The sequence below is a fragment of the Aquarana catesbeiana genome, linkage group LG08, assembly GCF_042186555.1.
Source record: "Aquarana catesbeiana isolate 2022-GZ linkage group LG08, ASM4218655v1, whole genome shotgun sequence".
Taxonomy (NCBI): domain Eukaryota; kingdom Metazoa; phylum Chordata; class Amphibia; order Anura; family Ranidae; genus Aquarana; species Aquarana catesbeiana.
In genome coordinates this window covers 13,404,133-13,417,749 of record NC_133331.1, presented here as the reverse complement: position 1 = coordinate 13,417,749, position 13,617 = coordinate 13,404,133, and the positions used below count along the sequence as shown (strand labels likewise).

At 46.4% G+C, this 13,617-nt stretch overlaps 1 protein-coding gene across 2 annotated transcripts in view; it reads right to left on the bottom strand.

The window, feature by feature from the left end:
• Window positions 1-13,617, bottom strand: part of GOLGA7B (golgin A7 family member B) — a 64,193-nt gene that overhangs the window by 15,188 nt on the left and 35,388 nt on the right. For both annotated transcript variants that reach the window (XM_073595538.1, XM_073595537.1), the window contains one exon: window positions 10,915-11,067. In XM_073595538.1, coding sequence (XP_073451639.1) covers window positions 10,915-11,067 — 153 coding nt within the window. The remainder of the gene's footprint in view (window positions 1-10,914; window positions 11,068-13,617) is intronic.

Here is a 13,617-nt window from a genome sequence, read left to right as displayed (position 1 = left end):
CATGTGCGTGTAAAGGCAGACGTCCCAATACTTTTGGTAATATAGTGTGTGTGTGTATATATATATATACATATACACACACACACACACATATACACACACATATACACACACATATACATACATATACACACACACATACACACAGTATCTCACAAAAGTAAGTACACCCCTCACATTTTTGTAAATATTTTCTTCTATCTTTTCATGTGACAACACTGAAGAAATGACACTTGTCTACAATGTAAAGTAGTGAGTGTACAGCTTGTATAACAGTGTAAATTTGCTGTCCCCTCAAAATAACTCAACACACAGCCATTAATGTCTAAACCGCTGGCAACAAAAGTGAGTACACCCCTAAGTGAAAATGTCCAAATTGGTCCCAATTAGCCATTTTCCCTCCCCGGTGTCATGTGACTCATTAGTGTTACAAGGTCTCAGGTGTGAATGGGGAGCAGGTGTGTTAAATTTGGTGTTATCGCTCTCACTCTCTCATACTGGTCACTGGAAGTTCAACATGGCACCTCATGGCAAAGAACTCTCTGAGGATCTGAAAAAAAGAATTGTTTCTCTACATAAAGATGGCCTAGGCCAGTGATGGCGAACCTATGGCATGCGTGCCACAGCTGGCACGCAGAGCCATGTCTGTGGGCACGCGAGAGAGTCCAGCTTTGCGCCGTGGAGAGCGCCGGCAGCAGGCAGCGGCGAGGTGCAGGAAACTGCATGAGTGAGTGGGCGGCCCCGCAGCCTCCACATGCAAGGCTAGAGGCCTGACAGCACGGGAGGGAGAGAAGAGCTTCACCGCTTACTTGACGGCCGAAGAGGGGCGCAGCATCCCTGGCGCCTTCCAGAGCCTGGACTCGTCAAACCTCCTCTTTAACAGTAAGGCCCTGAGAACAGGCTGACTGTGGGCCGGGAAGACGGGGACAGGTGGGAAGCGCAGGCTGTGAGGGAGCCACTGGATGGAACAGAGCAGAGAGCTCTCCTGCATAAAGGACGGAGACAGGTACCAAGCACAATTATACACTGACTACCTGCAGACAAAGACTGGGGCAGGTAGGCAGAGCAGGGACTGCAGAGTAGGATAGAGCTAGAGGTCTCTCTCTCCTCTCAGCCCCCCTCCCTCTCTCTTAGCCCCCCTCATTTTCAGTCCCCCCTCTCTGTATCCCCCTCTCTCTGTCCCCTTCACTCTCCCTCACACCCCTTTCTCTCAGTTCCCCCTCTCTCTCAGCTCACCTCTCAGCATCTCTCTCGCACCCCTCTCTCTCCCCCTTCTCTCTCTCTGTCCCCCTTCTCTCTCACTCTGTTCCCCCTTTCTCTCAGCATCTCGCTCAGCCCCCCTCCCTCTCTCGGTTCCCCCTCCCTCTCAGCATATCTCTCACACCCCTCTCTCTCTGTCCCCCCTCCCTCTCTCTGTCTGCCCTCTCTCTCAGCCCCCCTCCCTCTTTCTGTTCCCCCTCCTTCTCAGCATATCTCTCACACCCCTCTCCCTCTCTGTCCCCCCTCTCTCTCAGCATATCTCTCACACCCCTCTCTCTCTGTCCCCCCTCCCTCTCTCTGTCTGCCCTCTCTCTCAGCCCCCCTCCCTCTCTCTGTTCCCCCTCCTTCTCAGCATATCTCTCACATCCCTCTCCCTCTCTGTCCCCCCTCTCTCTCAGCATATATCTCACACCCCTCTCTCTCTGTCCCCCCTCTCTCTCAGCTCACCTCTCTCTCAGCATCTCTCTCTGCCCCCCCTCTCTCTCTCAGTCCCCCTCCCTCTCAGTATCTCTCTCACACCCCTCATATATATACTATATATATATATATATATATATATATATATATATATATATATATATATATATATATATATATATATATATATATATATATGTATATATATGTATATATATATTGGGGGAAATAATTATTTAATTCCCTGCAGATTTTGTAAGTTTGCCCACTTACAAAGAAATTAAGGGTCTACAATAGATGGAGACATAATATCGACCAAAAATTAAAAAAAAAACACATGATACAAATGTTATAAACTGAGTTGCAATTCAGTGAATAAAATAAGTATTTGATCCCCTACCAACCAACAATAATTCTGGCTCCCTCAGACTGGCTACAGTAGGTGCCCATGTGGTACACAGATTAGTCCTGTCAATGTAAGAAGGAGCTCCTAACAACAACTATGTATATAAAAGACACCTGTCCACAGAATCTTTCTTCCATTCAAACCTCACCATCATGGGCAAGACCAAAGAGCTGTCCAAGGATGTCAAGGACAAGACTGTAGACCTGCTACAAGACCATCAGCAAGAAGCTTGGTGAAAAGGAGACAACTGTTGGAGCGATTATTCGCAAATGGAAGAAATAAAAAATAACCATCAATCGCATTCGGTCTGGCACTCCATGCAAGATTTTGCCTCATAGGGTGAGGATGATCATGACAAAAGTGAGGGATCATCCCAGAACTAAACGGGAGGAGCTTGTGAGTGATTTCAAGGCAGTTGGGACCACAGTCATCAAACAAACCATTGGTAACACTATACGCACGCGAGGTCCCCCTCCTCAAGAAGGCACATGTAAAGGCCTTTTTAAAGTTTGCCAATGAACATCTACATGATTCAGAGAAGGATTGGGGGAAAGTGCTGTGGTCAGATGAGACCAAAATTGAGCTCTTTGGCATTTACTGGACTCTCTGTGTGTGAAGAAATAAAAATGCTGACTATGACCCTAAGAACACCATCCCTACAGTCAATCACGGAGGTGGAAAGATGATGCTTTGGGGCTGTTTCTCTGCTAAAGGCACAGGCCGACTTTGCCGCATTGAGGAGCCAATGTGGGGGGGCCATGTACTGTAAAATCTTGGATGAGAACCTTCTTCTCTTAGCCAGAATACTGAAGATGGGCCGTAGTTGGGTCTTCCGGCATGACAATGACCCAAAACATACCGCCCAGGCAACAAAGGAGTGGCTCAAGAAGAATTACATTAAGATCATGGAGTGGCCTAGCCAGTCTCCAGACATTAATACTATAGAAAATTTATGGAGGGAGCTGAAAGTCCAAGTTGCCAAGTGACAGCCAAGAAACCTTAAGGATTTAGAGAAGATCTGTAAAGAAGAGTGGACCAAAATCCCTCCTGAGATGTGTGCAAACCTGGTCACCAACTACAAGAAACGTCTTAACTCTGTGCTTGCCAACAAGGGTTTCTCCACCAAGTACTAAGTAGTAAGTGTTTTGCCTGGGGATCAAATACTTACAGGCATACCCCACTTTTAAGTACACAATGGGGTTTATTTACTAAAGCTGGAAAGTGTATTAAATTTAATTCTAGAACTAAACACACATATATATATATATGTATGAATATAAAAAATACTGTATATAAAAAAATAAATCATAATAATATGTGAAGTAGGTAACCTGTGTGCCCATTGCCATAGTAATAAACATAGAAACATGCTTGTAGGTTTTGCATTATGAAAAGATAAGCTTGTAGCAGCCACATTCTTGGTGGAGCTGACCCAAGTTTTTCAAGGCCACTTTTGACTCTATAGTGAATACCGGCATACCGGCAACATGGTGCAGCAGGGGCTGTGCATCAAACAAGTGACAGCAGAGAATCGGGGAATAAATACAGAACTGTATCCAAATAACTAAACACAAAATTAAAATACATGTTTGGTAGATGGTCTACCTTCTCAAGTAAGTCCTGGTTAGCACCCCTGTATGCCTACCTGAAAATGGGGCATCTATTGTGTGGATCAGCAGCCACCCATTGAGTCCACTTGTTGGATGAAGAGCACTTTCAACATCTCCTCTCCTTTGTCTTCAGAATCTGGGAACCGGACCAGAGTCTCTAGAGCATGATACCATAAGGGGCTATTCTGAGGCATTCTATTAGGGGCCTTTGCTGAGACTTAAACACTTGAAGGGCACACACATTGAGCCAATTAAAGAGAAAAAAAAAATGGAGACAACAAAAGGTTTGGAGGGGTTTTGATGATGTATGAAAAAGGTATGGGCTCGTTAGAAGCAACCCAAGTTAGGAGGACACCCAACCACCCAAGGAGGACACCCAACCACCCAAGGAGGACACCCAACCACCTCTCTGAAATTTGGTCATATTAAAAAGAAGAAATGTTTTACAACAAAGAAAGTTAAGCGCTTTTGATTGAGGTTAAGCCAGTTAAAAAGAAAACGGCAAAACAAATAAAAAAAACATTGTGGTACAATGGTAAGATTTCAAAAGGTTTGGGAACCACAGGTCACCCTTTTCTTGTCCACAGACTTGGATCGTTGTTTTCTCTAAAGTAATATTAATGGCAATGTTTAAAAATAAAGAAACAACATACATGTCATTCTCACCTGCTCTGTGTAATACTCCTCTTCTCAGGTACCCCGCTGGCACTCCTGGCCTTGGCGTGGCTGGGCCCCACACCTTCTCACTCCTCATTGGCTCACTGTGATTGACCCCCCCCTCCATCCCATTTCACTCATTTTGCTTCTACCTCTAGACCCTGGTCTACTTTTCCTTCCCCGTTGATGAATTTTCCTCTAAGGCAGTAATATTTGACTTGATATAGCAGTAATTCCACTTGGAACGCTTTCACTGGATGCTCCGTTTATGTATAGTTTTGTCTTTTGTATACATTTCTTTGTATCCGTTATACACCCAAAATAATCTACAATAAAAATTGAGCAAGAAAAAATAATTGTATGGTAAACTAATCTAGGCCTACAACCTGAAACACCATTTTATAAATTTAGCAAATATATATAAAAAAAAAGAGATACAAGAAAGGAATCCGAATACAATAAAAGCATTGATAAAAAAAAGTGTGGAGAGGAAAGAGCAAAACAACAAAAAAGAAGCACAAAAAAAATAACCAAAGCAAATGAGAGACTGGAGAATATAAGGCCTCATTCACAATAGGCGGATGAATCTGTACCCCGCGTTTACCTGCACGGGGATGCACAGGTGTTCCATGCAGGCAGCAGTCCCATTGCTCTCAATTGGGAAGCAGAGGCCACATGGGCACAGCCGCTGCTCCCAATGTCAGTGGCGGCCCGTCAATAAAGGCTGCACGGGCGCCGCCTCCCCTATCCATGCGTCCGGCCCCCTGATCTGCATATCAGGGCACCGGACTATGGATTCCAATGCGGCAGGGGGGTGTGTTTTTTTTTTTTAAGCACCCGATTAGAACCAGAGGCTCTAATAGGCTTCAAAAAAGGGTGGCCTCGGAACGCAGAGCATTGCGCTCCGAGCCCACCCAGTTGTGTGACGATAGCGAATGAATTTTCGCTATTTTCACACTAAAGTCCCCCCCCCGCCAATCAGGAGGCAGGTCGTGAAACCCGTTTCCCGACTGGCGAAAGCATCAGGCGGTCCTATTGGAAGCCTAGCGCTTTGGCGGAAGAGGAAGCTGGAGGAGAGAACACCGGAACCGCTGCTGCCCGCACTCCAGGAGCCGGACCGCGTGTGGGGGGTTTGGTGCTGTCAGAGCCAAGCTGTGCCGCCGGGGGTAGGGGGGTGCTGTCAGAGCCAAGCCGCGCCACTGGGGGGTGTTTGCCACCCCCCCCCCCCAAAAGAAGAACCCACCAGCTGCCACTGCCCAATGTGATCTCTGTGTGGGTTTAGACAGCCCCCGAATGCACACACACGGACTTGTAGTTCTCAATGGTCCACAAGGGCGGCAACCAGCTCACTCAAAATCCATTGACACTTCCTGCAGCTAAGCAACTGGAAGCTCATACAGAGAGGTACAGACAGAGAGCTGGAGGAGCAGGAGCCTGACACTGCACCCGCCATCCACGGATCCAATGATCAATAGGGCAATGCTTTTCAAAAATTATTTTTTTATAAAAATGAATAATAAATAAAATTAAAACATTTTTATTATTATTGTTATTTATTATTTATTAGTTACGCTCCATTCGTTTAGATGCGACATTCGTTATTTAGGATAATTCGGGAACTTCGGATAAATTTGTGTTTGTTACGTTCACTAACAGCCAAATTTGAAAGGAAATTCTAATGCCTATAAATTTAATAGTTATTATTAGTTAATTATTTCAGATTTTTGGGTTTTCGAATTTTCGGATTTTCGTTCTTTTTAATTTTCGTTCTTATTTTTGGATTTTCAATTTCCGACTTTCCAGATTTCCGGATTCTTGAATTTACAGATTCTTGAAATTCCAGATGATTTTCGAATTTACGGAATTTTGAATTTACGAATGTTCGCAAAAAATCCGTTAAACGGATTTTCGTGAATTTGGATATTAAAAAAAGGAATCCAGAGCAAAACGAATTGCACATGTCTAGCGACTACTAATTATCGGTGTTACATCTTGTGATTGCTCTGGTCAGGTTGTTTCCCACTGGGCTTGTTGTGTATTGCTGAACTTCAATTTCAATGCAGTTCTGTTTTCTACAACTGGACTGCCGCCGCACCTCCCCACATAATGGATGCATATACCGTATTTTTCGGCGTATAACACGCACTTTTTTCCCCTTAAAATCAGGGGAAAATCGTGTGTGCGTATTATACGCCGATCCCCCGCCGATTGTGAGCCTTTTGGCGGCTCTCGGCGGCTTTCGGCCATTCTCGGCGGCTTTCGCCCACTTTCGCCCATTCTCGGCGGCTCTCGCAGTCCCGCCGAGTGTGCCCGAAAGCCGCTGAGAATGGCCGAAAGCCACGGAGAGACACCGAGAATGGCCAAGAGCCGCCAAGAACGGCGGCGCCATTTTCAAACGACAGATTTCTGCAAACGAAGGGCAAGGCTACAGATGGACACTGACAAGGCTGCAATAAGGGACAAGGCTACAGATGGACACTGACAAGGCTGCAATAAGGGACAAGGCTACAGATGGACACTGACAAGGCTGCAATAAGGGACAAGGCTACAGATGGACACTGACAAGGCTGCAATAAGGGACAAGGCTACAGATGGACACAGACAAGGCTGCCATGGGGAACAAGATTACAGTTGGACACTGACAAGGCTGCAGATGGACACTGACAAGGCTGCAGATGGACACTGACAAGGCTGCAGATGGACACTGACAAGGCTACAGATGGACACTGACAAGGCTGCAGATGGACACTGATGAGGCTGCATTGATGGGCATTTAAATGTAATTTTTTTCCTTAAAATTCCCTCCTAAACTTGGGGTGCATGTTATACGCCGATAAATACGGTAATTCTTTGGACACCATAGTTGTTCAAGATAATGAAGATCTTCTTTTGCAGGGAGTTCTTTTTAGTTTTTTTTAGGTGGAGGCAGTGACTTGAAGGTATCTGCCTCGCTTGTAGACACGAGGAAGCTTGGAATTAGCAGGTCATCACTGAAGGTAAGAATGAATAACTAGAAGGAATGACGTGATTTGGTAAAGCTGACACATACCACATTGATTCATGCGATTCTAATAAAAGGCTCCATCCAGAACTGTACAGGAAATTAGCCAATGTGTTTTACTAGAAGGTTCCATCTGCTGGAGGTATGGGATCTATAGAAAAGCTCCCGATCCCTCCCTGCTACATAATGTATCCTTTCTCAGTATCAGCCAGGGTTGAGGTGGGAACAGGATCTGCTGGGAAATTAATTTCCAGCTTACAAAGGTTGAGTTTGCTTTGGCCCGATGCCCAGATGGACGGTGTGATATAAAGAGATTGGGCAATTAGCTGAGCTTGCTGAGTGCCTGCATGTTGAGACAACCTTTCCCAAGCGTTTGAAGGAAGGATTAAATCTGCTCACCAAAAAATAGACAGATAATAATGTGAAATGCCGGGCCTGACGTGCGACTCCATTGTGCTCTCCAAAGTTTAGCTGTGTCGATTTTTTGGACCGAGTTCAAAGCTGTAACGTAGCGCTGAGACTCGGCAACTCTCTGCAAAATTCAAATCCTTCCCAGTACAAGCCAGTTGCCCTTTGGTAACAAGTCGAAATGTAAGCAGATTTCCCACCAATGACTTCCTGTGGGACATACTGAGAAAAGTGTAAGGTCACTTCCCAGGCTAAGGACCGTTCCTGCCCTCTGATATCAATAGGGACCAAACATGAGACCATCAGCGATTCATTAGGAAACTGCTTTATACAGCTCTAGATTCTTATAGAATAGAATAGGTAGATTCTGCCAATCTCTGTATTGTATTCACTATAAGTATACTTCTTTAAAGAAGGACCACTTAAAAAAACTAAAGGCTTCTGTATGACAGTCCAACCAAGTCCGAAAACCAGTTCCTATGTGATGTACAAGCCTTAATGAGTAACAAAAACCTTCCTGTGCCTCCGCTGACTGAGCCAAATCCTCCATTTGTCTCATGCCCTCACAGACACTACTGTTCACAGTGGGAAGGTATTAGCAACCTCTTTACCATTTCTGCAGTCTCCACCCATCTCCTGCATCATGCCTGCAATCCCCAACCATCTCATCTTCCATGCTAATAGTCCCCAACCATCTCCTGCATCACGCCTGCAGTCTCCAACTATCTCTTGCATCAAGCCTGCAATCCCCAACCACCTCCTGTACCATGCCATAGTTTCAAACCATCCCCTGTACCATGTCTGCAGTCCCCAGCCATGTCCTGTACCATGCCTGTAGTCCCCAGCCATGTCCTGTACCATGCCTGTAGTCCCCAGCCATCTCCTGTACCATGCCTGCAGGCTCCAACCATCTCCTGTACCATGCCTGCAGTCCCCAGCCATCTCCTGTACCATGCCTGCAGGTTCCAACCATCTCCTGTACCATGCCTGCAGTCCCCAGCCATCTCCTGTACCATGCCTGCAGTTCCCAGCCATCTCCTGTACCATGCCTGCAGTCCCCAGCCATCTCCTGTACCATGCCTGCAGTCCCCAACCATCTCCTGTACCATGCCTGCAGTCCCCAGCCATCTACTGTACCATGCCTGCAGTTCCCAGCCATCTCCTGTACCATGCCCGTAGTCCCCAGCCATCTCCTACACCATGCCTGCAGTCCCCAGCCATCTCCTGTACCATGCCTGCAGTTCCCAGCCATCTCCTGTACCATGCCTGCAGTCCCCAGCCATCTCCTGTACCATGCCTGCAGGCTCCAACCATCTCCCGTACCCTGTCTACAGTCCCCAACCACATTCAGTACCTTTAAGTGGATGTAAACCTGAAAAAAAACATTTTTAATTAAGGCTTGCACCTTGTACAGTATAGGATTTCATGTCATCTGTGCCCAGTCTTACCACGAATAGTTAATCCAGCTCTGAGCAGTCCTCTAATCTTTTATCTTTTTTTCAGCGAGATAAAACGGTCAGACAGAGAAATAGGAGTCAATTTCTCCCCCTTGCTGTGAGTGACAGGTGATTTACATATCTCATGCACCAGCCTGAGAGAGACATTCAGTGTACTTCAGATCCCCTCCTTCTCCCTTTTCCAGCTCTCCTAGGATTGGCTGCTCCACACCTCAGCATGATTGGGCATGCTGAAGTCATGTGGTGACTATTCTGGGTTTTGACTGGATGTTAGTGATCATAGCAGAAGTTCAGTGTAAGAAATACACAGGAGAAAATGCATGTTGACAAGGGGAGTGTAGAGGTGGGCGGGGAGTCTACTGACATCACGACTCCACCCACCGAGCTCCAGAGAACAGACCCACCCACAGAATCTGCAGTTTTTCGGGTCTCATAACAGACAGAGGGGAGACATTAGACAGGTAAAGATACATGCAGAAGGCATGAAAAACATGTTGGCTGCCTTTCATTTTTGTGTTAGTAGAAGATATTTTGTGTCAGTAGAAGATATTTCACTTTGAGACAATTGTTTTGTGCTCTTTTTGGCTTATCTAAGCAACTAAAGCTAGACAAGGGTGCTAACTCTTCTCTACTCTATCCAAAAATTCACCTTGCTAATACACAATGCTTCTGAATATGGGGGGGAGCGTGTGACCCCCATTCCTGGATGTCATGTAGATGAGGAAGGGAGGGAGATATTAAAATGATTGTAAAGTCTCTCTTTTTTTTTTTAAATAACAAACATGTTACACTTACCTCCTCTGTGCAGTTGGTTTGGCACAGAGCAGCCTGGATCCCCCTCTTCTCAGGTCCCTCTTCGCTGCTCTTTGCCCCCCCCCATTGAATGCCCCCACAGTAAGCAGCTTGCTATGGGGACACCCGAGCTGTAGCTCCTTGTATCCATTCAGACACGGTGCTGCCGTTCGGCCTGCCTTTTTTTGGTGAATGGGTAGGGGTACAATATACCCAATACCCACTCCCATAGGGGGGGGTTGGATCTGGTTCAGATTCCGGTAATGTTATACTTACCTGCTCTGTGCAGTTGGTTTTGCACAGAGCAGCCTGGATCCTCCTCTTCTCGGATTCCTCTTCACTGCTCTTGCGCCCCCCCCCCCCCCCCCCCCCGTCGAATGCCCCCACAGTAAGCAGCTTGCTATGAGGGTACCTGAGCTGCACCTCTGTGTGTCCATTCTGAAACGGTGCTGCCGTTCGGCCCTGCCCCCTCTCTCTCCCGGTTGGCTAACTGACTTTTGATTGACAGCCACGGGAGCCAATAGTGCCGCTGCTGTGTCTCAGCCAATCAAGAGAGAGAGTCTCGGATGGCCAAGGGACTCGTAGACATCGCTGGACAGAGATGGGGCTCAGGTAAGTATTAGGGGGTGTTGGGGCAGCTGCTGCATACAGAGGGCTTTTTATCTTAATGCATTAAATGCATTAAGATAAAAAAAAAAAAAAAAAAAAACGTTCTGCCTTTACAACCCCTTTAATCCTGTCTCAGGTCTAACATGGAGCTAACAAAGGGTTTGAACTCCTGGCTCTAAGAGAAGAATGGAATGGTGGGTGGGGGATTTGTTCTTTCAATAGACTCTGTTACTTTGTCCCAAGTGGGAGAAATGACTGGGTCTCTCTCACAAAAAATAAAAACATAATCCAGTTTACCTTCTCATAGTGTGTCTCCATGCAGAGGAAGATGAAATAAGCAGTAGCACAAGCTAGACATCCCTCTAGATAAGAGCTACCTCCAATCTTCTCAGCCTCTATATAGTACATATTCAGAGTCTTCACTGTCTCCTCAAACAGCTGCTTCTCAATCTGATGAAAACATTAAAGAACAAATAATTAACATGAACAATCAATATTATGATATTTTATTACCACATAATTATTCAGACAGGTTAAGGAAAAAAAAATGACAACATTTTTGGAAATATTCAGAGTCAGAGGCTGTAAACATTTTACAGGAGGTGGTTGGGGACTGTAGACAAGGCACAGGAGATGGTTGGGGACTGTAGACCAGGTACAGGAGATGGTTGGGCACTGTAGACAAGGTACAGGAGATGGTTGGGGACTGTAGACCAGGTACAGGAGATGGTTGGGGACTGTAGACAAGATACAGGAGATGGTTGGGGACTGTAGACAAGGTACAGGAGATGGATGGGGACTGTAGACAAGGTACAGGAGATGGTTGGGGACTGTAGACAAGGCACAGGAGATGGTTGGGGACTGTAGACAAGGTACGGGAGGTGGTTGAGGACTGTAGAAAAGGTACAGGAGATGGTTGGGGACTGTAGACAAGGTACAGGAGATGGTTGGGGACTGTAGACAAGGTACGGGAGATGGTTAGGGACTGTAGACAAGGTACAGGAGATGGTTGGGGACTGTAGACAAGGTACGGGAGATGGTTGGGGACTGTAGACAAGGTACAGGAGATGGATGGGGACTGTAGACAAGGTACGGGAGATGGTTGGGGACTGTAGACAAGGTACAGGAGATGGTTGGGGACTGTAGACAAGGTACAGGAGATGGTTGGGGACTGTAGACAAGGTACAGGAGATGGTTGGGGACTGTAGACAAGGTACGGGAGATGGTTGGGGACTGTAGACAAGGTACAGGAGATGGATGGGGACTGTAGACAAGGTACAGGAGATGGTTGGGGACTGTAGACAAGGTACAGGAGATGGATGGGGACTGTAGACAAGGTACAGGAGATGGATGGGGACTGTAGACAAGGTACAGGAGATGGTTGGGGACTGTAGACAAGGTACAGGAGATGGTTGGGGACTGTAGACAAGGTACAGGAGATGGTTGGGGACTGTAGACAAGGTACAGGAGATGGTTGGGGACTGTAGACAAGGTACAGGAGATAGTTGGGGACTGTAGACAAGGTACAGGAGATGGTTGGGGACTGTAGACAAGGTACAGGAGGAGATGGTTGGGGACTGTAGACAAAATACAGGAGATGGTTGGGGGCTGCAGGCATGGCACAGAAGATGGTTGGGGACTGCAGACAAGGTACAGGAGATGGTTGGGGACTGCAGGCATGGTACAGCAGATGGTTGGGGACTGCAGGAATGGTACAGGAGATGGTTGGGGGCTGCAGGCATGGTACAGGAGATGGTTGGGGGCTGCAGGCATGGTACAGGAGATGGTTGGGGGCTGCAGGCATGGTACAGGAGATGGTTGGGGGCTGCAGGCATGGTACAGGAGATGTCATAACAGTGTGTATATCAAAATCTCCCAATTTAATAAACTGAAATAAAAATGGTTTGTAGGGTATGTTTTAGGCAACTAAAAAGCTCTAAAAACAATAACATTTCTAGTTACTATCTTTAAAATTCATGACAATATTTAAACTCCAGCTTTGCCTTTAGATAATGTCATTAAAAGAACAAACATACATCAGTCTTTCTGTAGTGCGGCGGGATGGTTACTGAAGCAAAGCCAAAATGCATGTACATGATTGGGAGGAAATGCAAATACATTTTCTTCCCCAGGCTGATAAGTACATTTCCAGCACTATGAATGTATGAGGTTTCCTTTATTGTTAGTCACAAAGCCAAATATTCAAATAAATTCAGTTCACATACGTGCAACAATACCGGAACATGGTCATCCAATGATCAAAGATGCCAAACTACACCCCCACCTTTCAGAACTGTTGCCAGATGCCATAACAACCCCTTGCATTGGCGCCCATGTCTGCAATAACAACCCCCTGCATTGGTGCCAGTGTCTGCAATAATAACCCCCTGTATTGGTGCCAGTGTCTGCAATAACCCCCTGCATTGGTACCAGTGTTCACATTAATAATAACTCCCCCTTCCTTTAGTTCCAGTGTCCACAATTATAACCCCCTGCATTGGTGCCAGTGTCCACAATAAAAAAAATCTGCATTGGTGCCAGTGTCCGCAATAACCCCCTGCATTGGTGCCAGTGTCCACAATAATAACCCCCTGCATTGGTGCCAGTGTCCGCAATAATAACCCCCTGTATTGGTGCCAGTGTCTGCAATAACCCCCTGCATTGGTGCCAGTGTCCACAATAATAACCCCCTGCATTGGTGCCAGTGTCCACAATAATAACCCCCTGCATTGGTGCCAGTGTCTGCAAAACTAAACCTCTACGTTGGTGCCAGTGTCTGCAATAATAACCCCACTGCATTGGTGCCAGTGTCCGCAATAACCCCCTGCATTGGTGCCAGTGTCCACAATAATAACCCCCTGCATTGGTGCCAGTGTGCAAAACTTAACCTCTACATCGGTGCCAGTGTCTGCAATAATAACCCCACTGTATTGGTGCCAGTGTCCGCAATAACACCCTGCATTGGTGCCAGTGTGCAATATTACCCCCTGCTTTGTTGCC